The sequence below is a fragment of the Prinia subflava genome, chromosome 9 (assembly GCF_021018805.1).
Source record: "Prinia subflava isolate CZ2003 ecotype Zambia chromosome 9, Cam_Psub_1.2, whole genome shotgun sequence".
In the NCBI taxonomy this organism is placed as follows: Eukaryota; Metazoa; Chordata; class Aves; order Passeriformes; family Cisticolidae; genus Prinia; species Prinia subflava.
Window position 1 is genome coordinate 4,538,870 of NC_086255.1, and position 25,119 is coordinate 4,563,988.

General features: G+C 39.0%; 1 protein-coding gene across 5 annotated transcripts in view; it reads left to right on the forward strand.

Annotated features, from left to right (window-relative positions):
* ATE1 (arginyltransferase 1) overlaps positions 1-24,364 on the forward strand; it is a 67,761-nt gene extending 43,397 nt beyond the window's left edge. For all 5 annotated transcript variants that reach the window (XM_063405183.1, XM_063405181.1, XM_063405182.1 and 2 more), the window contains exons 11-12: positions 7,145-7,265; positions 20,957-24,364. In XM_063405183.1, the coding sequence (XP_063261253.1) occupies positions 7,145-7,265; positions 20,957-21,135 (300 nt within the window). In that variant the 3' untranslated portion in view covers positions 21,136-24,364. The remainder of the gene's footprint in view (positions 1-7,144; positions 7,266-20,956) is intronic.
* Positions 24,365-25,119: the final 755 nt, after the last annotated feature.

The window sequence follows — 25,119 nt, forward strand, 5'->3', positions numbered from 1 at the left end:
GAATTATTCCAGACATAGTGGCTCTGATTTTGTGACTTTCAAGAGAGTGGCTTTAGTTGTTTAGAACAAAAGGAAAACTCTCACTTTACTGCCCTTTATAAATGAGAAAGAACAAACTCTTAACAAGAAGTCTTGGAGGAGGGAGCAAGGCTGGAAAGTGGCAGTGAGAGGATGCCCAGAGCTGTGTCTTATCTTCAGCTCTGGGCAGTTGCATCCCGAGCTGATAAGGGAGAGATGATGCAGCAGGGCTCTCAGCCATGCTAATTACTGCTCACTTTTCAACCTGAAACCAGAATTATCTCAGTGATTAATAGGGTGGTGTTAGAGAGGAGGGCTGTTGGAGTGTGGGCATGGCTGTGCTTTATCTCAAGCAGCACTTTGTTGCCTTCTTGGATCCTGTGGATGGGGTGCTTGAATATTAATGTGCCTCAGGTCGAGCTTGGAGCTCAGCATGAGCACCCAGAGCCTCCCTTGGCATGTCCTGCTCAGTGAGTGGAGGGGAAGATAATATTGGCAGAAAAAAGGAGGAAGAAAAGCTGCACACACTTGGAGACTAAAGGGGAAAGGAAAAAAACAAATCCAAACCTGTCCCAATTGTTCCCTTTTTGCCTCAGTGGAAAGCAATTTTTTCTCTGGCAGCCCATGAACCTTTTCAGGCACCTGTTGGCTGTTTCCCAGTATCAGAAACAAGCTTGAGAGTGTTCAATATTTCAGATAATTTCTAGGAAAGAGGATAAGGGGAAAGCTATACACTGAGCTATGAAGATAGCAAAATCCAAACAATTCAGGGGATCGTATGGAGTAGCACGTGTTGGGAAAACAAAGAAGCAGTGAAAGTTTCTGAAGGTATTTTGAGGAGAAGGGGGAGTATTTCTTTAAAAGTACTTCTTTACAGAGCACCTTAGGCAAATAAAGAGCTGAGATTTACCTTCAATTTCAGCGAAATTTAAGATAAACTCAATTTAATTCCACTTTTGTGGTGGGTTAGGAGCATGTAGGCAGTTAATGGCCAAATAATTACACGATAATTGTAGAATGCTGAATGTGAAACTTGGCTGCCTTCCTTTTTGACTTTTACTCATTATCTTCATCTGTTTTACACTTACCTGAAATATTTTATTTACCTGAGGAACACTGTGAAAACCTTCTGAAATACTATTTTTTTTATATTTAGTGAAGTACAGCCAAGTATGAATGTATAGTCAATAATTGTAGGAAATTATTCTGTTTGACATGTAGAAACAAATGTCAGAAATATTTTCGCTTTGGGTTTATCATCAGTGATTTCTCTTAATACATTACATGGGCTTGGGAAATAAAAAAGAGATACTAGTTGGCAAATTACATACCAATTTGCTTTGGACAGTCAGTTTAAACATCATTAAGGGACATTTAGAAAGACAGTTAAAAGTAATAGTGACATAATTAACTGATGTAGATAAATGTTGGAGCTTAGATGACCTTAAAGGTCCTTTCAAGCACAAACCATTCTATGATTCCATATTTTTGTTGGAAATATAACATTTAATTATATTTACATTCACTTATGGGCAGCCAAAGAATATGGGGGAAGGTGGGTGCTTTAGTTTTCATGTTTGAGGTGCCTTGGGAAGCACCTACAGCTCCCTGGCTGCCTGTAAAATTCCCATTACACAGATTTTGTGATGATGTAACTCAGTGAGAATGAACACATCTTTCTGAAGAGCAAGGACTGGCACTTCAACTTGAAATTGAATTGTGGCTATTATTCAGAACATCTTTTAAGGATTACAACACATTCTTTAATGAAACAGAAAGGTGGCTAAGCTCTCAAGAATGCAGCTCTGGGATCCTAAAAGATGTGGATCCATAATTATTTCAAAGTTTGTAGCTTGGACAAAATTGGCTTGTTTGATGCTGGCACTGGAGTTTCAGGCAGCCTGATGAAATCCAACTTGTTAATTGAGCTATCCAATGATGTAAGTCCTCTTTGGTATGCATTTTCTTGTAAGCTCAATATTTTTTGAAGATAAAGGTGAAGTCTTCAGCCATCTCTCCTGGATAAACAGAGCTGCTTGCTTCATTCTGTGCCTATTGCTTACAGGATTTTTGCTTGTTGAAAAAGATGTTTAAAACAGTGACTACGAGGTGGGGGTGAATTTGTGGAGGTAGTTTTGGGGCAAGGGGGTGTTTTGTTGTTTTTTTGGAATGTTTTAGGCCTTGCACAGCTGGATGCCATGTGAGGGGCTGGAAGCACAGAGGGGTTGGGATGTGCAGCTCTTTGTCCTGGCTGCCACAGCCGACCTGGGACAGCACAGCAGGTCAAGTTACCAGCCAAGGGCTCTCCTGGGGATCCCTGCACTCTTATTTCTGTTCATGGAATGAAATCAGGGAGCAGGGGGCTGCTGCAGCACTCTGCTGGGGGTTCCAGCAGGAATTGTTGTCTTCCAGGGGAAAGGCTGGATGCTCCTGCGTGGGCAGCGCTGCCCGGCTCTAATGGGTCGCTCTTGATAATTTGGGGTTGCTTTGTTTGTGTAGCCAGAGCCCTTCTTTTTAGGCAGCTGGCTGGAAGTGGAGATGAAGGCGGTCTTAATTCACTTTTAATAAAAGATCAATAGCTTTATTGTGAGAAAATAGGATACAGATGTAAACTATACTCGATAAAAGAATTAAATGTGAGTTTAACCTTCCTGTTGTGTTTTTTCAGTGCTACTGGTACTTGACCTTCATTTTTGAGACTATTGTCTTTCTTGGTAGTTTTACATTTTAAGTTTTACTTAGACTACAAAAACAAACTCTGCTGGTGTTTTTCATCTCAAGTGCTTACCAAATCCCTCAGATTTTGCAAAATATTTAAAAAGTAATCTCCAGACTAAAGTCTCATTAAAACCTTTGCCCTTCCTGTGGAACAAAAGTTCAGAGAAGTTCTGGCTGATTGTGATTGGAAAACTGTAAAACAGAAACCATCTTGGTGTGAAGTATTAATTTAGGCTTGGCAATCTCTCTGTAAAATTAATTTCCAGAAGCTTCCAATTAAAATGCAGCATGTCTAATTGTATAAGGGAAAGCACCTTGAAGGCTCTGTCTTTATATTATATAGGAGGAAAAATGCCACAAACATTAGTGACCATAAAACATCTTACAGGTATTTTTTTGTTAAAAACCAGTCACATCAGGTTGCAATGAGTTGACTTGGTAGAAGGAACCATATGCTCAGGAGTTTCTTAGCCGTACTAATTTTCAGTATTGCTTTTTAGTCAAGCCATTTGATAGATTAATCAGATATTTATCTTTATGTATGTTTATCTAATCTTTCTGTATCTTTAATCCAATTTGTACCTTTAATCTAATTTGTGCCTTTGTTATGCATTGGGTTGTTATCCTCCTTGAACAATGCAATTGAAATGGTTTCCCCCCATGGCTCTTTCCCCTGTTTCAAAGAAGAAAAAGCAAAATTGGGAAAAGGACAATTTAACCACAATGGTTAAAGGCATGGAATAACTTTAAAGAGTTTGTAAAGAATTTAATTCCCTTCAGTCTGATGGAGATATCACAGAATGGTTTGGATTGGAAAGGACCTTGGAGATCATCCAGTCCCATCCCCTGCCATGGGCAGGGACACCTTCCACTGGACCAGGGTTTTTTTACTTCCAATAACATTTCAAAAAAGCACATTTTGTGTGTTGGATATTTCTTGGCAAAATGTAGACGCAGAGAGAGAAATATGTGCAGTTGTTGAATATTGACAGAGTTCATTTCATCAGCAGGTGGTGTTAGGTTTGAGAGGCTGAAACCTGAGCCAAGTGCTTAGGGATGGTCTGTAAAATGATCCTTTTTGTTGAAAGTCTTGTAGTTAAATATTCCCAAGATGGTTTGGACAACTTAAACAGTTCTACTGTGCAAGAGCTTGTATATGATGAGATAAAAAAAGCAAAATGTTTTCAGTTTCAAACTCTTACTGTAGACAGAATCACTTCTGAAATGAATGCTGATTTAATCTGAAGCCAAAGAGAAATGATTTTCAAAATCAGTTTTGCAAATCTGATTAAGTTCCACTGTGATAAATCCCTCTGCAGCACTTCCTTTTAGGAGATCCCCTTTCTATTTTGGATTTATGTTGGGTGTATGCTTCAAATCAATATCAAGAATAAGAAGGAACATAAATAGTATGCTCAGAGGCAATTTATTTAGATGATGTAATCATTTTAGAGTGAGTAATGAAATTTGAACATTTTTCTTGAGGTACAAGTGCTCATGTACATGAGACAGAATCTGTGTGGGTTCTCAGGTTTAGGTGTTTTTGCAGTCCAGGAATAAAAGGAGAGGGGAAAAACGTAGGAGGTAGATTTATAGAGGTTTATTTGCAAATAAAAAATATATTGTTTTTAAATATAAGTAAATATTAGGTTTAAAGTATTCTGAAGAAAGTAAGTAAATTGAGAGTAAATGCTTATGGAAGGAGTGGGGGAGGCAAAAGCCCTTAGAAATAATTTTATTTGATTTAATCAAGTCCCATGGGTTCCCTTTTTAATCCTCTCAGTACAGACACAGTTCAAATGCTGCTCCTTGGATCTGGGTACGTCCTGTGTTCCCCCTTCCTCTGTGGAATGGCTCAAGGGATGTGGGTTTGACCAGCAGTAGAAATAAAACATCTTTACAGGAGAACTACCTTCCTTCTGGTGTGTTTGGAAACACCTCTGGGCAGGGAGGATATCAAAGAGAATCAAGGGCTTCTTTCATTTTGCCTCTGATTCCACGGAGTGTCCTGGGTCAGTGATGTGTCATCCCCACAGCCTCCTGTGCCTGCAGGAAAGGCTCCTATTTATTAACAAGATATTTATTAACAAGCTCCTAAATTTGGGGGTAAGAAAACATCTAAAGGAAGTCACCTCAGAACTATTTTTTCCCTTTGCTCTCCAAATTATGGTATTTTGAAGCCCAGAATAAATATTCAATCTACAGTGATGGCTTGGATAATCAATTTTTCCTGTTAGTGTGCTGCTCAACACTAAAGAAGGGTTTTTTTTTTTTAAATTATAACCAAACCAGTAATGCTGCAATGCAGTTAATTTTATCCATCCCATTTTATGATAGACTGTAATGTTACAGAAGTAAGTGGGAAATTTGGAATAGGCTGCATAGTGATTTTCATGTGTGGGATTCACCAGTGTGATAAATTTGAAGATGTGGGGGCAGGATCTTCTAGGGAAACCGAGTGCCTGGGCTGTCTTTTCTTAGAGCTATGAGTCAAACTCATGCTACTGGGAAAGATTAATTTGCCACTTGTATTTTCTGTGTTTAAGCAACTGCTCTGAAAGACAGTTCCTTGGCTGTTTCTGCCTTCTTGGCCAGTTGAGAAAATGTGTTTAAATCAACAAGTAATTACGTTCTAATTTTTTTTAAATATGACTGAAAAGGCATATTTTTTCCCCCAAGTCCTTAAACTGTTTCATCTGAGTAATGATGATTAAAAGTTCTTTAAGCACTACCTTCACATAGCTTTCAACTATTTCTGTTTAGAGAGCATAACATTTCAAAGTGGTTTATTTAAAAATGTCACTTCCATTCTCTGGTTTTGGAGGATTTTTGTGGGCCTTGAGGTTTAAGTTTCTGAATGGAATTGGAGGAATATTGTTTTAATTTAATATAAAAATTTGTCTTTAATTTAAAAAGAAACCAACATATCCAACAGTGGTAGTTACAAGTCAATCCTGGATGTTTTTCAAATGAGATAATCAGTCATACAGACCTTTTCAGAAATCTACCTCAGGTATTTGACAAGCCTCAGCATGAAGCTTGGTTATTTTTATCTTTTTTGCACGGACAATGATGACTTTTTATCAGAGATTATCCTTGTCTTTGCAACTCAACAATTTACTGTTGATGGGGAGTATTTTTAAAAAGTTAATTTTACTTTAAATAGCATGAAGAGTTGGACAGTAGGAGAATAAAAAGTATTGGGAATTTCTGGTGGTTCTGATTCTCCAAAACTGGGTGTCACTGCCTAAGGGTGGCCCTTAGGAATGTCTCCACCCCCAGGCTGCAGTCACAGTAATTCTGTGTTGTCCCTTCCCAAACCTTGCTCAGCCTCATAGAAAGCTTCTTTGCCTTTTTTCAGAGCAGAAACTGGGCAGTAAATCAACTTCAGCTCAAGATGATAATCTTAATTCTCAATTTAATGTAATTAATGTGAAGAACTCTTAATAGCATCAACTGCAGGGTGACTTCTGATAGTGCCCAGTCTTTAAATTTTTAATTAGTATCCTTAAACTTTTTCATTCTCTTTACTGTATGGCTGTTTTTCAAGCTGAGATCTGTAATAAATTTGCAAGTTAAAAATTAATTTGCTGTTGCCACCATATGGCTCTGAATGTTGAGAGTGTATGGATTGCTTGAGTAATGGCTCAAAGATAGAATTTTGACTTAAGTTATAGGCCGCTGAATAATCTTATTTTAAATCAAATGAAGATCTGATTAGGGGAGGTTATTATTGCTGAGGTGGTGATTTTCTGTGTAGCTGCAGAAAAAATAATTAAGGCTGTTTAGTTTCTGGGAATGTCTGCAAAGAATATCTTCTTAATAAATCAACAAAAAAAAGTAGAATTTCACTAATCATTACCTGTAAGCTAATCCAGGAAAAGCTCCATGAATTAAAGTGTTACTATTTAAGTAGCAATGAACAAAATGCTCCATCACTAATGTAATAAAAATAGGGTCCTGCTTACTGTTCAGTGGGGGTTTTTCTATTAGATTTTTTTTCTTTTTGGTCTCCATTATTTGCTAGAATCACCAACACTTGAGATGAGCTGCTTCTGGAGGTGCTGAGTTTTTTAGTGTTGGCCCCAGCTCAGCAGAACTCCAGAGGATAATTTAAATACAGAGTTCCAGTAAGCAGAGCCAAAACTTTCCTAGTTCATCTTGGATACGGTGGAAGTGTGTTATGTTAATTTTACATTTTCATCACGTGCCAAGGTTGAGTTTGTGCTCCTGAGATGGTGCTGAAACGACTAAAGCCTGTGATTTCACTGAACACTCATTTGGTGTAGATTAGATTAAAAACTATTCCTTGCTCTTTGGAAAATCAGCTCGTAGCCAGAGTTCTTGTGCCACTGACATGACTGCTCTGTTTTTGGTTTTTCTTTTTTCCCTCTTTTCCCCTTTTTAGGGTCAGTACAGGCCCTCTGACCTGCTGTGTCCAGAGACCTACGTGTGGACACCCATTGAGCACTGCCTGCCCCTGCTCGAGCACTCCAAGTACTCCCGCTTCAACCAGGATGGAAAAGCAGGTGAGGCTACCAGGAATGGAATAACTCTGTTTGTCTGTCTGCTGCTGATGTATCAGAACCATCTGCTGCTGCAGCAGCATGGAAATGTTACCTGCAAAGGATGAAAAGTGTACAATTCACAGCTCCTGCGTTAGTAAATAGAGGATTTTATCTTTTAAGCAATGCACGTTTTCAGTACATTCTGTCCTCTAGACTCTAAGTAGGTCGAAATTAACACATAGTGCTGCCTTTCAGATTATTTTCAAATTATATTTGCTATTCTGGGCGTGAACAAAACCAATAAAAGAGTTGTTCCTCACTTACATTCGTGTTGGATGAATGCATAAAGGAATTAAATTGGAATCAGTAGAGGAAGGTGGGAAGACTGGAGAAGCTTAAAGACATCAGGTGCTTTTGTTAAGAAACAGAGTGGCAGATTTAGTTTAACAACCAATTAAACATCCAGTTTAACAGTTGGTGGATGTGAAGAGCACAATAAACAGCAGAAGCACCTTTGTGCTATGTAATGTGACACAGTTTTACACATTTAAAACAGGTACTTAGTGATTTACCAGCACTGACTGGTTGAAATTGTTACTGACCAGAGCACAATACAGTGATGCTACTGTGAAACAAAGCAATCAAATGGAAAACAATACACAAATTTGCTTTAGTTACTGACTCTGGGCCAATGATAGCCCAAGGGAGCTGTGTTAGACCATGCTTGGTGTGGTGCTGGAGAGGAAAGAGAATAACTTGACTTTTGTCATTAATTGCAACTTGTTGCATATCCTGTTTTTGAAGTTTTCTTTCTCCTGTGAGTAACAATCGAGTGTGGCTGTGATATTATTCAGAGATGTGTGGCATTATTCAGCTCAAGAGCATGTAACACTGTGATCTGTTTCTAGACACCAAAACACGGATTTACCTGTCTGAGTCTCAGTATTCTTCAGCAGCCACACCTTTCTTTTTACATTTTTTCTTTTTACTCTTTTTTACTTTTTTCTGTTTGAAATTTTTACTGTAGTTTAGTAGGATTCCCTAGGCAGTTCAAAGGGCAGGATGTAGATAAATTAAAGGAATTTGAAAAGACTGTTTTAAGAAGGATTGTGAAGTTCTGGAAATGCTGTTCCTTGCTTTTCCTCACCCTCTGCCTGTTACTTGGTTGCTCAGTGGGAACACTAATAATAACAATAATTATAAGAAGTACAATAGCAATGTTCAAATAAGTCCATCATTGTTAGATTGGTGAGGGGAAATTGGAAAAAAATTACAAAAGTAAGAGGAAGAAGGGAATGATTTTGGAGGCCAGTGATATTTAGGATACTTTTGGTGTTCAGAAAGGAGAGAGTGCTAAACTGGAGCCTGTGAAGGTGTTAACCCCATGCAAACAGAGGGGCAGCATCTTGTGGATGGTGTGAAATCCCTGTGGCATAGCAGGCATTTGGAAACCACGGGAAACAAAGCTTTACATCATTATCAGCACAGAATATCTCGCTCCAGACAGTGCTGGAGCTGTGACTTGTGTCCTGTGGTTGAAGGAAATTAAAACATAGCTGCACGTTGAGATGCTGTGGGCCTGCTGGGAGCTCACAGGCACTGGGGGTTTGGGTTGCTGCTCACAGGAAGGGATTTCTCACCAGTGAAATCAGTTCCCTTCCTCATTCTTTACTCTAACAGTTTAATGAAGTTACAGTGAATTTTAAAAAGAGCAATACAAATGATGGTGTGCTTTATTCCTCTTGAATCAGCTTTCTTTAGCACTGTCTGTAATTGTGTTGGTGAAGTAGGGTGTGATTTGTCAGGAAAGGGACTTCCAGCAGTGAAACCAAGGGCAATAACCAGATCCAGTAAACACCTGGGAGAAATAGTGTGGCTTTCATTGCTGCCTAGGGCAGTGAAGCAGTCACTGGCAGTGGTCATTTCTGTGGCTGTCTGTAATGCCAGAAAAGTTGGGAAATATTGTCTCACACTAATTTGTTCATAATTAGTATGAGACATAATTAATTTGTTCATCATTTTATTCAATTTTTGAAATTAATTTGTTCGTCATTTTATTCAATTTTTGAATGTGTTTTCCCTCCTTTTAAAAAAATCATAAATTATTATGTAATAAATTTACCAATTGCAGGTCCAGGAGAGTGTGTTATGTGCTTTGATCTTTCAAGCCTCTATAACATAAAAAGTATTTTTGAGTATTTATACACATTACATTGCAGAGCTCCTTCCTAAATAAGATTTAATTTCACTTTTCTGGAATAAAAATTAAAAGGTACTCATGAAAAGTAGTGCTTTTTTAAAAGTTATATAACTTGTGCTTTGGAACGGGTTCTTCATTTTTGTTGTCTGTTCACTTTGAAAAATTTAGAAGACCTGGCATCATCTTATAAATGAGAGAGATTTCTGAGGATTCTGATATTAATAACCAGTGGCCAGGCATTTATTTAGAACTAAGTAGTTTGGGAGGTGATGCACTAACAGAGGGTTTGGATACTGATGCAATCTGGAAATTAAGATAGTGCTGAATTTCTTCTAATGGCCATTAGCTGTAAGTACAGATGGAGATATGCTAAAGAAAGAAGATTAATTAAAAGGTTGCTCTGCAGTCAATGACTTTGATAACACATCACACTGATGAGCAGAAGTCAGTCACATGGTAGCATTTGTGAAATATTCCTGGGCACATCCATTGACTTCCTCCCAAAGCTGCTCCTCAGGGTTTTACTTCATTGGTGTCTTCCCTAACAGCTTTACCCATGAAACAAGAGCAGTGTGGAAAAAACTATAAATCATTTATTTGGTATCCTGGCAATATTTTTGTCCTTCCACTTTCCATTTCTTAGACTAACTCAGTGTCATGTTTTCTCTCTTTCTAATATCTGTTGAGATATTCAGCTTGTTGCTCCGGGGAGAAGTCTGTGAAAAATATCTTCAAGAAGTAAAAAATCTCCTTTTGGAATGGTAATGAAATCACTGGGAAACTTCAGATCTTTCTTTCCATCAGTGCTGGACAGTCAAGATGTTTAAAAAGCAGCTTCAGATGGGGGCAGAGACAATCCCAGTCTGAGAGTGGTGGCTTCAAAGCCTTCATAATTACATGGCTGTGTCACATAATGGGGGCTGTACTTGGTGCCAGGGTGAACATGGGGCTGTTGCCCAGGTGAAGAAGCTTTATCCAAATTTTTAGGCATGGCCCACAGCAATCCCAGTGCTGGAAGCTGCTTCCCACCTTCCTGTGTCTGCTGACACTGTGTGAGCAGAGCTTTGAGAGCTGCACTTCAAAAGGACTTCAGGGCTTTTTCTCTCTTAACCATTTTGTTTGTTGAAGTTGATAAATTGGCTAAGCTAATACACATCTGTTCAACTTCCTGCAGATCTAATAATAGAGTGAAATCAAAATGGCATCGAATGGAATACATTAATTAAAATGAAAGTATTTTCTTCAGCACATTAAAAAAAGAATGCACATAACAAAGGCATAGCACAGGCTCCTCTGCCTTTGTGTGTTCTTGGAGACAGGACTGCTCCAGAGGGGATGGTTAACACAAACCATGGTGGATGAAAAAGGGTGGAATAAAGGGAGAGAGAGGCATTTCTGGGTGTCCTGGTCAATTATAGTAGTAGACTAAATTATAGTCTATTAATAGACTAAATAGTATTAGGCTAAATTGACCTTTTTGTAAACATCATAGCGAAGGAGAGTTTCAAAGAGAGGGATCTAAGGAAGTTTCTTAGTTGTCTTTCAGAGTTGATGGAGAAATCTTTTGCAGCGTGAGAATTGTAGAAGAAATTAAGAATATGGAGACACAAAGCAGTTTCCTTCAAAACATAAATTTGTCTGGGATAGGATCCTATAGTGAGAGTAGAACTGCCTGCAATCAGGGAATGAAGATGGAGAGAAGCAGAGAGGGAAGCTTTAGAAATTAGGATCTCTGATGGGATCAGGGCGTGGGTAGCTGGCAGAGACATGGGTAGAGGATAGGAAGAATTTTGAAGTAGTTCATAGAGGTAGAACAATGGGAAGAAGGGCTTGACAAGAACAAGAAATAAATGATGGTAGGATTCAAACTTGAGCTCATGTTGACAGATACTTGTAGAGGTGAATAAGTGAGGCTGTGATTTGGATACAACATCTAAAGAGATTACAAAGCCAAATGATTCAGCGACCACCTTCCACTCCTGCAGACCAGACTTTGCATCTGCCACCTCTGCACAGCAGTAAAATCTTCTTTCTTCTTCCAGCAGAGTGGAAGTCCTTAGAAGAGCTCAGGCTTTGGGCTGTTTGCAGCTGGTGTGAGGCAGAGTGACGATAGGCAGTGCAGTCCAGAGCAGAGGATTTGTGAGGGTTTGTCTGTTCTGTGCTCTGCAGCGATCAGACTGCTGCTGCCCAGGAACTGGGCAAGGCTGTGGCTGCACGAAGGACAGGTGGTGACATCCAAAAAGCCTTTGAAACTGCCTCGTGTTCACATGCAAGCCTTAACTATCAGAATTAAACAAAACTTAAACCCAAACCAACGCTAAAATCTGTGCCTGAGCTCCCCTTGGGAGAAAGTCCTGGAACACCTCACAGAGCTGTGGAGAGGTCAGAAAATCCTCACTTCACATTCAAAAGAATCACTCTATAGAAAACCCATTCCATGTAGAACCTCCTGAATTCAGAGCACATCACTTGTTTTTGAGTTCCTGAACTAAACAAAATTACTTCAGATTTCCAGTCTTCCTCTGTACTAATGTTATAACTTTTACTACATGTTTTTAAACGTGTTTTTAGTTTTTCTAAAGCTTTTAGCTGAAAAAACTGTTTCTTTAGAAATACATCTTTCTATATATTTTTATCTGTTCTACTGCCCATATTGAGCTAGAGTAGTAAAATGCAAATAAAAATCCCAGTATTTAACAACTTCTGAATCCTCTCAGTAGTGATTGCATTATGTATCTTAATGCTTCTTGCAAGCAACTGAGTGTTATTAGTTCCAGTAAATAAAACTTAAATAAAACCAGAAATCTGCAGGCAGTTATACAAAACTGTTTATTTTAAATATATGTTTTTGTGCATAATGCTTCCACTAGAAAAAGAATTTGTCACAACTCTTTCAATAACTATAATTTTTAGTGCTGTGTTTTTAAAACATTTTATTTTATGTATAATTTTTAGTGCAGTTTGTTATCAGAGAGTATTTCAAACAGGTTTTATATTTATTGTGTATGTGAACACAAGTATTGTGTTGACTTGTGTACACAAGTTTTGTTGGGGTTTTTTTTCCCATCCAGTACAAAGACTGTTTAATTTTACAATATATTTAAAATTTTTAGTGTATCAACGTGATACTGGTCTTGTTCCTTCTCTGAACAGAAAAGCCATGGTCACATATTTGTGTCCTGAAAGTGAACTGTGGTTGCCATTTGGTCACGTCCCAGAGTTCAGGTCCCTGGCAAAGGGCTGTGTCCATGTAGGATGGATGGAGGCAGAGGGATTCATGCAAGGACAGGATATGTTAATGTTTATAAGGGTGGTGTGATGCAGATTAATGTTTACAAGGATAAATGCGCTGAACTTCTCGAGATGATGAAAATGTGGTCACAAAACTATCACAGATGGAAAACATTAAACCAATTGTTTAGAACTCTGCAATCATCTGATTTGGGAGAAATTGCTGCTTTGCTCTGAAACAACTGCTGCTTATGTTTTTGGGGTTTTTGAAATAGTGTTGTGTACTTCAGATAGTTGGGGAACAGTTTAAATAAACTCTGATAGATCACAAACTAAAGTCTTCCAAAGAAGTAACTTTCCACTATTATCACAGTTTTAGGTAATAAATTTGAATTCTGTAACCAAGAAAAAGACATCTCAGTTCTTTCTAGCAGTTTCTCTAGAACAGACACATCTCATGAGTTTCTGTCTGTTTCTAATTAAGTTAATGAACACTTAGAGCCATCAGAATGCATCTTTCTAAATCCAGTGTGATCCTTGAGTGTACAAGATGTTTAAACAATGAAGATAATGCGAATAAGGTGTAGCCAGGCACATTTTCCCCTCACTTTTTACTTTGTTTGGGTTAAATTGAAATGATTGGCATGGGGTTTTAGCCTCCCGTGCAGTGCTTCTGTAATACAAGGGAAATGTTATTCTCTTAATTTGTAGGTCCTAAGCAACTGCCATGGTGTAAGTTGGTGTGTGAGTTAGAAAATGCAAACTTTAATAAATATTTATGATTTTAAAGTTTGGATTTATTGATATTCTAAATATATCTGCTTTTAACATATATGTAGCATACTAAACCAGCACCCCTCAAACAGCACAATTGCCTGACTTCTGGTATGGTTCATGAAACCTTTGGCTTGGACTTTGGCAAAATTCTCAAAAATGTGTTAATCCAAGATGACCATCATAGAGATTGTGAAGCAAATGGATGCATTTTGAAATTACTTTTTTTTTGGAGGTCTTTCCTTGAAAAATAAAGACAGGTTGGGATATTTCACTTCTCTTTTCATGAAAAAGATGATTCTTAAATGGGTTTATGCTCAAGACATTTGTTGCACCTTTTGAACATTGTGATATTTGATTTTCCAGCAGAATAATTCTGCTTTTTTTATTTTTGGGTGAAGATTCAGGGGAGTATGGGGAAGGGCAAGGACTGCCAAATCCTGTAGAAATAATTTTCCACACGCAGAAGGTGTTAGGAGCACAAGAACAGGAATTAAAAGTTCAATAATGTGGGACAAGCAGAGCAATCGTGCAGATTTATTTCGTGCTGAGGACAATGAGCGTGTGGGACTGGTTTCCAAATGTGATAAAAGTTAACAGCAGTAATTAGGCCCAGGCACAGAGCAGCCATGGAAGGGACACCACAGGCATGTGCTGAGCCACACTCCAACATCCACCAGGGAAACCTGTGCCAGGGTCAGACCTTCTGGAATGATCCTCATTCACTCTGGTGACATCATCCCAGCTCCTCACGTGGAATGTAATTGGTTCCATGTTTAATTAATTTAGCCAGCAAATTGACTGCTGTAATCTGATTTATTTAGTTGATAAGCTACTGCCAATTTCTTCAATTTTTCCTATTTCATGGAAATGTTTGCATTTGTAATTCTCAGTTTGCGACTCTGTTTTTTTTGCTCCTCACATATCAGGCTTAATGAGGACATTGCCTTTCTTTTTGAAAGATCCTCTTGCTGCCTTCTGCCACGTTCACTTCTATGCTGTTCAAATATTTTAATAAATAGCATTTAACCCTTTTGTTCCTTCAGATTTTTTCCCTGTTTTCTTCCCATTGTTTTGGAGCTCTAACTCCTTAAAGCATAATCTCTAACTTTAACGATTAATGGATGGACTTGATGGTCTGAGAGGGCTTTTCCAACCTGAGTGATTCTGTGATTTATATCTTGCCCTTCAGTAGTCATTTCTCAGTCACCTTTTTTCAGGACAATGTACTGAGGTAGGCTAGAATGACAGTATGATATGAAAGCTCCTCAAACAAGCAGGGAATTCTATGCATGTTGTTTTATGTGCATCTCCTCCAAGCGTGTCCAGTCGGATTTTGGCACCGGATTTGGGCAGGGATTGTTTCCAGGTAAGGCAGAGCCGTGAATCCCAGCTGAGTCCCCGTGCTGCTGTGGGTTGCTGCATTGACAGGAAACGTTTTCCCCCGGCCCCTGCTCGTGCTCACCCCAGAAATGAGGGGAGCCCCAGCACAATGAGTTATTGTTGAGCTGTCATTATTGAGCTGTTCCACGGCACAGCGGGGCGAGCGCGCTCCGGCCGCGCTCCTCGGCGTGGAGCTCCACATCGTAAACCCATTGTAGGAGTGCAGGCACCAAGCCCAAAAGTTTGGCTTGGAAGATGCCTTCAGGATTTCCCCCAGCTGGAACTTCCTGTCTTTGCCTGTTTTCAGGATCCCTATACCTGTAAAACTGTTAATTCCTCTGTTTTAAGGATCATCGGTAACGTTTTGATAAAAGTGCATTTTTCTACTTCTTTTTGAACAGTGGTTTCAAAAGTTCCTACTTTTTCTTAGAGTAACTGCAAAGATTTGGCTGATTGAGAATATCCTGAGCATTTTACTGTACTTCCTTTGTGACTTGTGCTTTCTGGTTTTAATTAAGAATTCTTTTCATTGAATTTTTGTGTGTTGTTGTTTATGCTTCATTTTAGCTGTACTCTTATTTTGTTTGAGTTAGTATTTTTGTACCCCAAGGCATAGGAGTCTTTAATATTCTATAGTGTTTGAGTCTAGTTTGAAAGAAGCAATATGAGAAAAAGCACATTTCAGCTCACTGTTTTAGATAAATATGACTATTAATGGGTATTGCTGATTGGCCCTTTTGTTTTTGAGGATGACATCCTATACTTTGCTGGTGAACAAAAGAAATTATGCTTTAAATTGGGTAAGAAATTAGCTTAAATTCAAAGGTCAGAAAGATTTGGCTTCTGACTGCAGTGGAATAATTTTGGATTTCCAGTAATTAATATCTCCTATATTTCAGTCATAGAATTTGAAAAGTTAATGTGTTTCTTCCTTTTACAGTTTCTTTGTTTTGAAATCATTGATCATTAACTGTGACAAGGTCATGTAAACCAGATGTAGCTTTTCTTTAAAAAAAAAATTCAACAAGGCTGTAGTGTTTCTCATATAAATTAACATCATCATAGTGTAACCAGCAAGGGATGGTGCTTCTAGTCATCATTTTTACACCTAGTTTGAAAGCTTGAGTATCATGAAACTTTTAATGTCCCTGTAAATTGAATTCTTATTTTTTTTTCTTTGATTATAAAAGTGGGAACATTCTCTTCATCTTTTAAAACTATGCAAATCCTAAATGCTTCAAAATTGAAGATTAAAACCCACAAGCAACATGAAACAAAATCAAAACCCCAGCACATCCATGGACTGGAAATGCAGCAGCTGTCGAGTGTTTATCTTCATACTTTTTATTCTGTGGATTTAATGCTTAGTGGTAACAATCATTCTTTTGAGATTCCATTTTTAAGCAAAATGGAATTTTAATTTATAGTGTGAGTTTCCTTCAGTGTCTGCTTTCAAAGTGAATCACAGGTTTCAGTTAATGACACAGGTTTAAATATCTTAATTTTTGAATTAGGGTTGGTTCTTTGCCTTTTCCTTTCTTTCTTTCACTGTTTTATCCTGCTGTGGTGGGGGAAAAAAAATCCAGGTCCTCTATGTAGTATGGATGCAGAATTACAAAGTGATGATGGCCAAATACTTCAATTATTCCAGGGAGCTGAAGGAGCATTTAAAGAAAATTAAACTTATGATCAGAAGCAGAATAATTTCAGAGTTTAGCAGGAGTAGCACATTTCTTTTTGTCCTCAGTTAGGCTTCTTACTAATTCTGAGTCCATTCTGTACAGAAAACATAAGAAATATTTTCCTGTGACTAATGTGGGTTGTTTTGGAAATTGGCAGTTGTCCTTTGTCCTATTTAGAAAACAAGAAAGTCAATAAATTTGTCACTTTACTTTTAATTATCTCTTCAGTTGTTTTCCTGTAAATGGAAAAAAGGACTTTAAAGGTAAGTCAGAGTATGTCCATCTCTAGATTATAGCCCTGTGAAATTAAAAAAGTTATGTTTGTGAGGAGTTTGTCCAAGGGGGCAGGGAAGAGGCCATGGCTCTACAGAGGATGCTGCAGCTCAGGCTGCCCTTCCACATCACTGTTGATCAAAACCAGCTTGGTCCAACTCAGCCACCACCAAAAAGCTGATTTTCTAATAGTATTTGTACAGAAAATTTGAGCCATCACCCTTTTTTCAGCATGAGGTTGGCTCTCAGGCTCTTGCAGACTCACTCTCCCCTCCAAGTCTCCCTTGTCCAGCTTTGCACGTGCTTACCCAGCTCTCTGACCAGATGGAGCTGCTTTTCACTTCAGCTCATATTAGGGAGGAATAATAAAGGTTAATGCACGTGAAGAATAAAAAGTTTTGGATGTGGGCTTCCCCAAATAACGTTAGAAAAATGCTAATCCACTCCTGAGCTGTAAGAAAAAGATCCTGGCCATGAAATTCTGGATTTCTTTAAAGAGCACACTGCTCTCCAGCTTTCTATTGCTGTGAATGAAGAAGATGAAGTCACTCCTCCTTATTTCGTGCTGGTATTTCAGCAGGAATTCTTATCAGCATTTGAAAACGAGGTTTTGGGTTGGGAGGGAGCTTGTAGTTTTAGGGGGAAGCTGGTTTGGTTTGTGCAAAGAAATAAGGACTGGATTATACAGGAGTTTGTTGTGCTTCCTTCTCCTCACGTTCCTCCTCATCCCTGGGAGCTTTTTTTGGGTGAGGGCAGGCTGGGGCTGCCTTTGAGCACTTTTGGTGCAGGGTGTGAGCTGGGTCAGGAGCTCAGGCCAGGACATCCCATTGCATGGACAGGCTCTGCATCACTCCTTGCTTTGTTTTCTGCTGGCACTTAGCAACGTGGCTGATAGGCTTTGTGTTTGCAGAAAGGAAATCCTCCATATGTGCATTCCATTTAACAGTGCTGTGGGGCTGGGAACAGAACATTTTAACACCTCTGTGCAGTCTTTATGGGGTCACAGTGGCAAGGTTGAATTAGAAGTGAAATCTCTTCTATATTCAGGTTTCAGTAGGCAACTGCAGCGTAAATAATTCACTGTTTTAGGAGTACAGGGGAGAAAAGAAAGAAGTGATGAGAATTTTTTCAACAAGAATTTTAGCTCTGAGACTTACAGGGTAATATTTCTATTATCAGTTGGCAGCTGCAGTTGCCCAGTTTCCTAAAATTACAGGAACATTCAATCTACATAATTGATTGCTCTGTATTTTGTGTATCTCCCATCCAGACTGTATTGATAGATGTAACTGAACTAAGGGATGAAACCTTATATATTTTTTATGTCAAATGACAGTGCCTCTTCTGTAGACTATGATAAATCAACAGCTCAGGAGGTGAAAAATGAGAAAGTGTGAGGAGGAAAAAAATAAGCACTTTTAAAAAACTTTTTAGTGGTAACAGTACTGTATTCAGTAATTACAGTAATGACTAAAATTGCCCTAATATACTGTTCCACTGTCTGATCAGTCAGGGTCTTTCCAGAAAGGGAAGTCATTAAATAAAATGTCTTCACTAAAGCTTGGAAATAAAAGGATTTTTTTTTTCTTATTTTCAGCAAGGAACTTTTTAAATAAAGCATTTGGTCTCATTTTGAATTGTGATTGCTGCTGTATCCCAGCATCAGCCACACAGGGAAGGCCTGTTAGAATTCAACTGGCATCATCTTGAATAGAAAGCAAATTTTACCATGTGCCACTCCACAGGAACAGATATTTAATTTTCCTGTTGGGAGAGTAACTTTTTGTTACAGTGTGCCAGAGCCCAATCTCCTTTTATTTTCCCTTAAACTAACTTAAATTTATTCTGCTTATATTTAAATAGTGTTTAAAGGGAATAGTTTCCTGAATTCCCATGATGTTGCCTCCAGACCAGCAGCAACTGAAAGGTGGCTGAGTTTTGACTTTCAGATTTGTCATGATGGCGACACAAGTTTCTATTTGCCATCTCTAAAAGCTTAACTATGTACCTGAGATTATTTTGCTTTATACTTAACATCCCAGTAAAAGGTTTCTTTTACACATGGAGTTTAAATTACCTACATTAAGTACTTTTACAGAAGGTTATCTTTGTTATTAAGGCTTTGATTTTGAGGGGAGTCAGTGGAAGAACAGGTAATCATTGCAGAAATTTGGAATGTTACTTTTCATTGCAAGGAGGCAACGAGTAGAAGTGGAGGAAGGGCACAAATGCTGAGAGCAAGAGCAGAGTTCAGCTGAGCCTGGAAGGCTGCAGTGAAACCAAAGGTGCAGGAGCTTTGGTCTCTCAAAGAAATCAAATCTGGGGCCAGCATCACTGCAAGCCAGAAGATGAACTCACCCACAGTATCAAGCTTTGGGAGTATTGAAATCAATGAGTGTCAAACAGTGAGTGGGGAACAGCTCTAAAGCTTTTGGCACGGAGCTGTGAGGGCTCAGCCTAAATCCATCCCAGGGCACAGACTGGGAGTCAGTCTAGAGGTGCAGTGAATATAAACTTTCCAATTTAAGAAGTTAAAATAACTTTACACTTGTGTCACCTCCAGAAGCTAAACTTGCCATTTTTTTTCCTTGGTGAACTCTCAGAGAGGAGGAGGAGGATGTAACAGAAGAGGCAGAAGGGCTGGTGGTAAAACCAAGCTATTGGGATATCAGGGAAGTGTTGGCCACACATCAAAAACCTGATGGATTTCAAAGAGGGAGAGAAAGCCATAAAGTGTTTTTGACTTGGTGTTTATCTAAAGCAATTGCCAACAATAATTAGTGGGGAACACAATCTTAGCAAGTACTGCTCAGATTTTCTTCCTTCAAACCATGTTTCCCCAGTTAAGTCTTAAGAAACACATTGTGCTTTCATGTCAGGAATGAAAACACAGATAAAAGTAATGAAGTCATTCCAAACTTGGTAAAGCAGCCTTCATTAAGTTTCACATACTAAATTCAGGCAATCAGCAGAAAAAAGGTTTAGAGGCCATTTCTGTGGATGAACAGGGGCAGGTTCTTCAGAATGTCTTACACAGAAAAGAGTTTCATGGCCTCCTTTAAAACAGAAAGAAGCATTAATTAAAAGCAGAAAGAAGGACCAAAAGCAAGTCTTAACATAGTTCATGTCCCAAAATACTGACATTCCAGTAAGCATCTCTATTATTACTGGAATTTATGTGGTTCTATTCTCAAACTCATGTTTCAGAATCTGGGTTGACTCTTCGTGGTGACTTTTTGAACCAAAAGTTCAGAAAAGTCCAAGATTTCTTTTCCCACTATTTTGTAATAATTTTACTGATTTATCCTGCAGGGCCTCAGATGTGTGGCACATTCTCTGAGTTTCTTTAAAGTATTTTTTAGCACTGTAGTGCAAATTTTTCTGACACACAGCAGCCATATAACCTTATGGTTCAGCAGTAGGAGCATCAATGGGATTCATAAAAATAAGGAAGTTTAACTTGTTCAATGACACTCTTATGAGTATAATTCTGGATAAATTAAGTCACAAGGGGTCTGTATGTGAAGGAAAAGAGGTTTAACTGTGGGGTGTGTATCTTTGAAGAGGAATTGTATTGGGAGTGCACTGCTCACCCTGTTGATCTACAGAGCTCAGGGATCAGACTTAAGTAAGGACATGTAACCCTTGGAAGGAAACTCAGAAATCAGTATAACTGAGGGAAAAACAGATCAGGGCTGGAGGGCCAGGGAGTTTCACTGGGAAGATGGTTTATTGCCTGATGCTTACCTGAGGAAACAGCCTGGAGGTTTTAATACATCTTCTTGCTGGTTTTAACACGTTTGTCCCAGCTGGTGTGGTGGGTTTTGCAAGGGGTTCTGTAATGACAAGTCTCTCCTGGTCAGTTCTGTTTGAATCTTTCCCAGACAGAGTTTGACTTTTGGCTCCAGGAGCACTAAACGAATGTGAATTTTCAAATACAGCAGCAGAGGTGTTTTCAGAAATGCCATCCATCACCATTTACCTTTCCACACGTTGCAGACACAGCTCCTTTGCAGGCTTAAGAACGCTCCGTAGCTCAGCTTTCATCTGCAGATGACTTTCCTGACTTCATGCAGTTTCCATTAGGCATATTGAAGCTAGAGGCATAAATTAAGGCGACGTGGCCACTACAAATAACTGCTTTTTGTGTTCTCTGCTTGCCTCTGCAGTGGACGAAGGCCGCCTGAAGGAGCTGGGCAGGGTGAGGGTGCTGCACAAGAGGACGGTGATGCCTTACAGCGTGTACAAGAAGAGGAGGAAGGGCCCGAGCGACGAGGCCAGCGTGCAGCAGTACGCCAGCCTGGTGGGACAGAGCTGCTCCGAGAGGATGCTGCTCTTCAGGAGCTGAGCCCCACCAGGTGGCATTTCAATGGCACCACCCTTCATTGCACTGCCCCTGGGTGATGTGTACCACGGCCGTGTGCTGCTGTGCCCACTGAGACAGGCTGTGTCAATACATGGGACTGTGTGTAAAGGCCAACTCCAGTAAATCTTACAGTACAGCAAGGCTTTAGCAATATAAGTTTAGAAAAACCACGCTTGCAGTATATTTTAATTAAGTAGTTCTAGCCTTTCTATGCATTATGAATAATTCTGAGTATCTAAGCAAAATGAAAAACAGGTGTCTTTTTTTTTTTTTTTTTTTGTAGAGATGAAGGTTGGCTAAATCTAGATTAAGAATCATTAAATTACAGATGTTTTCAAATAGCACCTTGGATATCTGTCGTTAAAAATTGCTGTGAAATTTGTGCTCGCACTTGTATGCTCCTAAAATCTTGCAAGAGAACTGAAACATACTATTAGTTTCCAGCATGATACAATTTTATTTCAGCAGTATGTTTAGAAAACGGGAAGAAATTATTTTCACTGCACATTCTTCATTTGTTGAAAGCAGTAAGTCAGTGTCAGAGGTCCTAGTGAGTGTAGGAGTTTGTGGTAGGTTCTCAGTGGCAGGGGATGCAGTGCTTTGGAAAACTTACCCCCCTCAGAGAAGAAGCAGAACAGTTGCACTATAAATATACCAAAGATATGCAGCCAAGTGGCACAGTGGTTTTTGGTATAAGCCTTATCCTTTGTCTAACAAGAGTGGGTATTTCAATGCACATGGCTAATGTGAAATAGAGCTGGGGAGGTTTATCCTGCAGCTCTCAGTGCACATTTCAGAACTATGCTAACAAAAACAAGACATGAGGTACCACTGCTGGGTTTTGTTGCAGGTGCTTTTTTTTTTCTGCAGAATTGTACAGGAAGACTTAAATACCATATTCCAGCTTTTTTACTGACTGTTTAATTTTTGGTGCAGCAGCTCACGGGTTAACATCCTTAATAACATTTTAGTAAATACTTCTGTTGGAAACACAGGAAGTTGTGATCCTTTGTGAAAGCACTTTATTATCTCATATATGAGCGTTGTCTGTGTCCCTGTTAAGTCATATAAGTTGGAGGAATTTGGGGAAATAACACTGTTGTATAATTCAGTAATGTATTACAACACTGTAACATTACCAGTGCATTTGTGTTTCTTATCTTCTTGGATAACAGGGGCTGGTATTTACCTTGAATCAACTTGGAGTTTCCTGTTAGCCTTTGAACAAAGATTCTTATTCAAGGATATGTGGGTGGTTTTCCCCCAGAAAGGAAACAAATTCAGTTTTACCCTCGGAGGGTTACATCTCCTATCATTCATGGATTCATTGATTTCATTTTAAATACTTAGCCAATATTATTAATCATGAATTTTTATATGCAGCAGACATGAGAACTTGGGGAATCAAGCGCAATGCAGATTTAACTTTGTTTTGCCATATCTGTTTGATATGAAATTAGTGTATATTGTAATATTATTGATAGTACAGCTTCAATAACAACTTTAAAAAGTCACTTTATGTTTTATTAATTGGGCTGCACAGTATTGATCCACTCCCAGTCTGCAGCAGAAGTGGTCATTCACGTCAGCATCGTATCTGGTGTGTGTTTATCTGTTGCCTGGTACTGAGAAGTTTCTTTGCACTGCACCTTCTGGTTTGTCCATGCCTTACCTCAGCCTCCTGCTGTGGGGAGAGCCACTCAATGATCCTCATGAAGATTATTGTTGTGAAGAATTCCTTTCTGTGGAGAAAACACCCACAACCACTCTGTCAAATAGCAGAACGTGTTCTGCCTACACAGCGTGCTGAAAAGTGGTGATGCCCATATGGCCTGCAACCAAATTAAATGAGAAAACCTTTTTATGTGATAGAAGATCAGTTAACAGGCACTGAGGAATTTCACTATGAATTACAAAACCTTAAAGGTTATCAAAGCCATTTAATGACAGCCTTGCTGAGCTCCTGGAGAAGTTAAAGTTTCTGTTAAATTTCAAGGGAGCAGACTTAATGTCCCCACTGAGAGTTCCTGGAGAGCTCCATCTCTTTGTGCCCGTATTTGTTACTGATGTGCCTTGGATTAGACTTTTATCTGATGCTCTGTTTCTCTTGGGGAGCTTTTAAGGACTGCAGCTAAAGGAAAGTGAGAGAAGTATAAACCTGCAAACCGAGCACAGCTTGAGGCTGTCCTCAGTGTGAGCACTGGAGGTAAATGACCATTTCCTGTGACTCTGAAATGGTGCTTTCACTTTCTGACCTCCCCTGGGACTGCAGCACCACGGCAGACCGGGCTCCTGGCTCGTACTCAACTCAAATATGGATTTATATTAAAAAGCAAAACCAGGCGACACTGAGATTAACTCAGAAACTGAGTTCATCTCCTGTGGTTTGCTGAGCTCTGACTCACTTTGGTGTTATTTTGGAAGGAAACTGGTGCAGTATTTTTGAGGACTGATACCTCTATCCCTGTTTATGGACGGGGGACAGAGGCTGAGGATGAAGTTCTGTAAATTTTGCCTGTGACTTCAGTAGAGCTGAAAATTCACCACTATTACAATATTATTTAATATATTGCCATTGACGATTCTTGAACTTAGAGATATTTAACTTAGCACAAACTATTTTATGGAAGTTTTTTTTTTTGTGTAGCTGGTTTATGAGAGTCAGTCTCCAATGTAAGGTTGCCTTGTTCTGTCATCTGTTGATAAATGAGCATAGAACAGTGGTAGAAAATGCAGAGTTGTGACCAGTGCTAAAAATGCCATTTTTTGTTTTAATTGGAAAGAAATGGGAAGCTTACACATGTCCAGCATCAACACGTGTCAGTAAATTCAAGAAACTGCATGTCGAGTTTGTAATTGCTTTTTAGCAGGCCTGTTTGACTTGCAAGTGTAGAAAATAAAGTTATTTCCCATCTCTGTGAATTATTACAAGAAGTAAGAGCTCTGAATGGGATTTCTGCATTAGTTTGTAGGAATTTCATTATCCTGGAGATTGACCAATTGTCCAGTGAACAGAAAATCAAAGAACCCATCAAAGGGTGGCAGTGATTAGAAGGGCAACCTACGAGTTTAAAATCATGTTCAAAACATATGACCTGTTTTGGAACTAAGTTTTAGTTCCAGCCAGCCAGATAAATAAAGAGATTGCATGAAATATAATTGATACTTCTTTTCTGAGTAGAATAAAATAAAGAGATTTTTCACAAATTGAGACTAGACAGGATGAGCCATTTATTTGAGTTCAGCTTGGTTGAACAAAAACTTGTCTCTGAATTAAGGAGCCAAATCAGCAGCACAGAAATTTGGGTTGTGTGCATAAAGATAACCAAGCATTGCATCATTTTCTAACTGAATGAGGCAGAATTCCAGCTAATTCTGGATTCCTGAACAAGGTTTTTCACAGAACCCAGCATTACTTGAAATGTTGGTGGAACTTTTTATGTTCCACTGCTCCCGTGGAGTCTCCATCCATCAATCTTTTTGAGGTTCTGTGGATTTCTTAGCCAGGTGATGACTCTGAAGCTCCAGCCTGATCAGCCACGTGTTTCTGAATTCCCTCTCATGCTGTTTGTCCCACATAATCCTCCAGACATGCATTATGTGCTGTCCTCATCACTCTCTCCATCTCCACTCAAGCCTTTATGTCTCTTCTTGCTCACTCTGCCCCAGCTCTGCTTCAGGAGGAGTCTGCATTTGGAAGGGTGGAGGCAATTTTCAGGGCAGGAATCATTTTCCAGGGAATCAGCAGCATTTCCCAAAGCAGCCACATCTTGTACCAATATATTTATAAAGCTGCACCTTCGCTCACACAGACTGAGTGTGAGATGCTGAATTACTTCTGCACTTGCCAAATGATTTGGGGTTTTTTAAGTTAGTCACAGTGATGGATCACAGGAGCAGATGAGCAATAGTAACTCATCCTAAATGTAGTTAATTGTGGTCAGTGGGTTTCTAAATAAAAGTGTT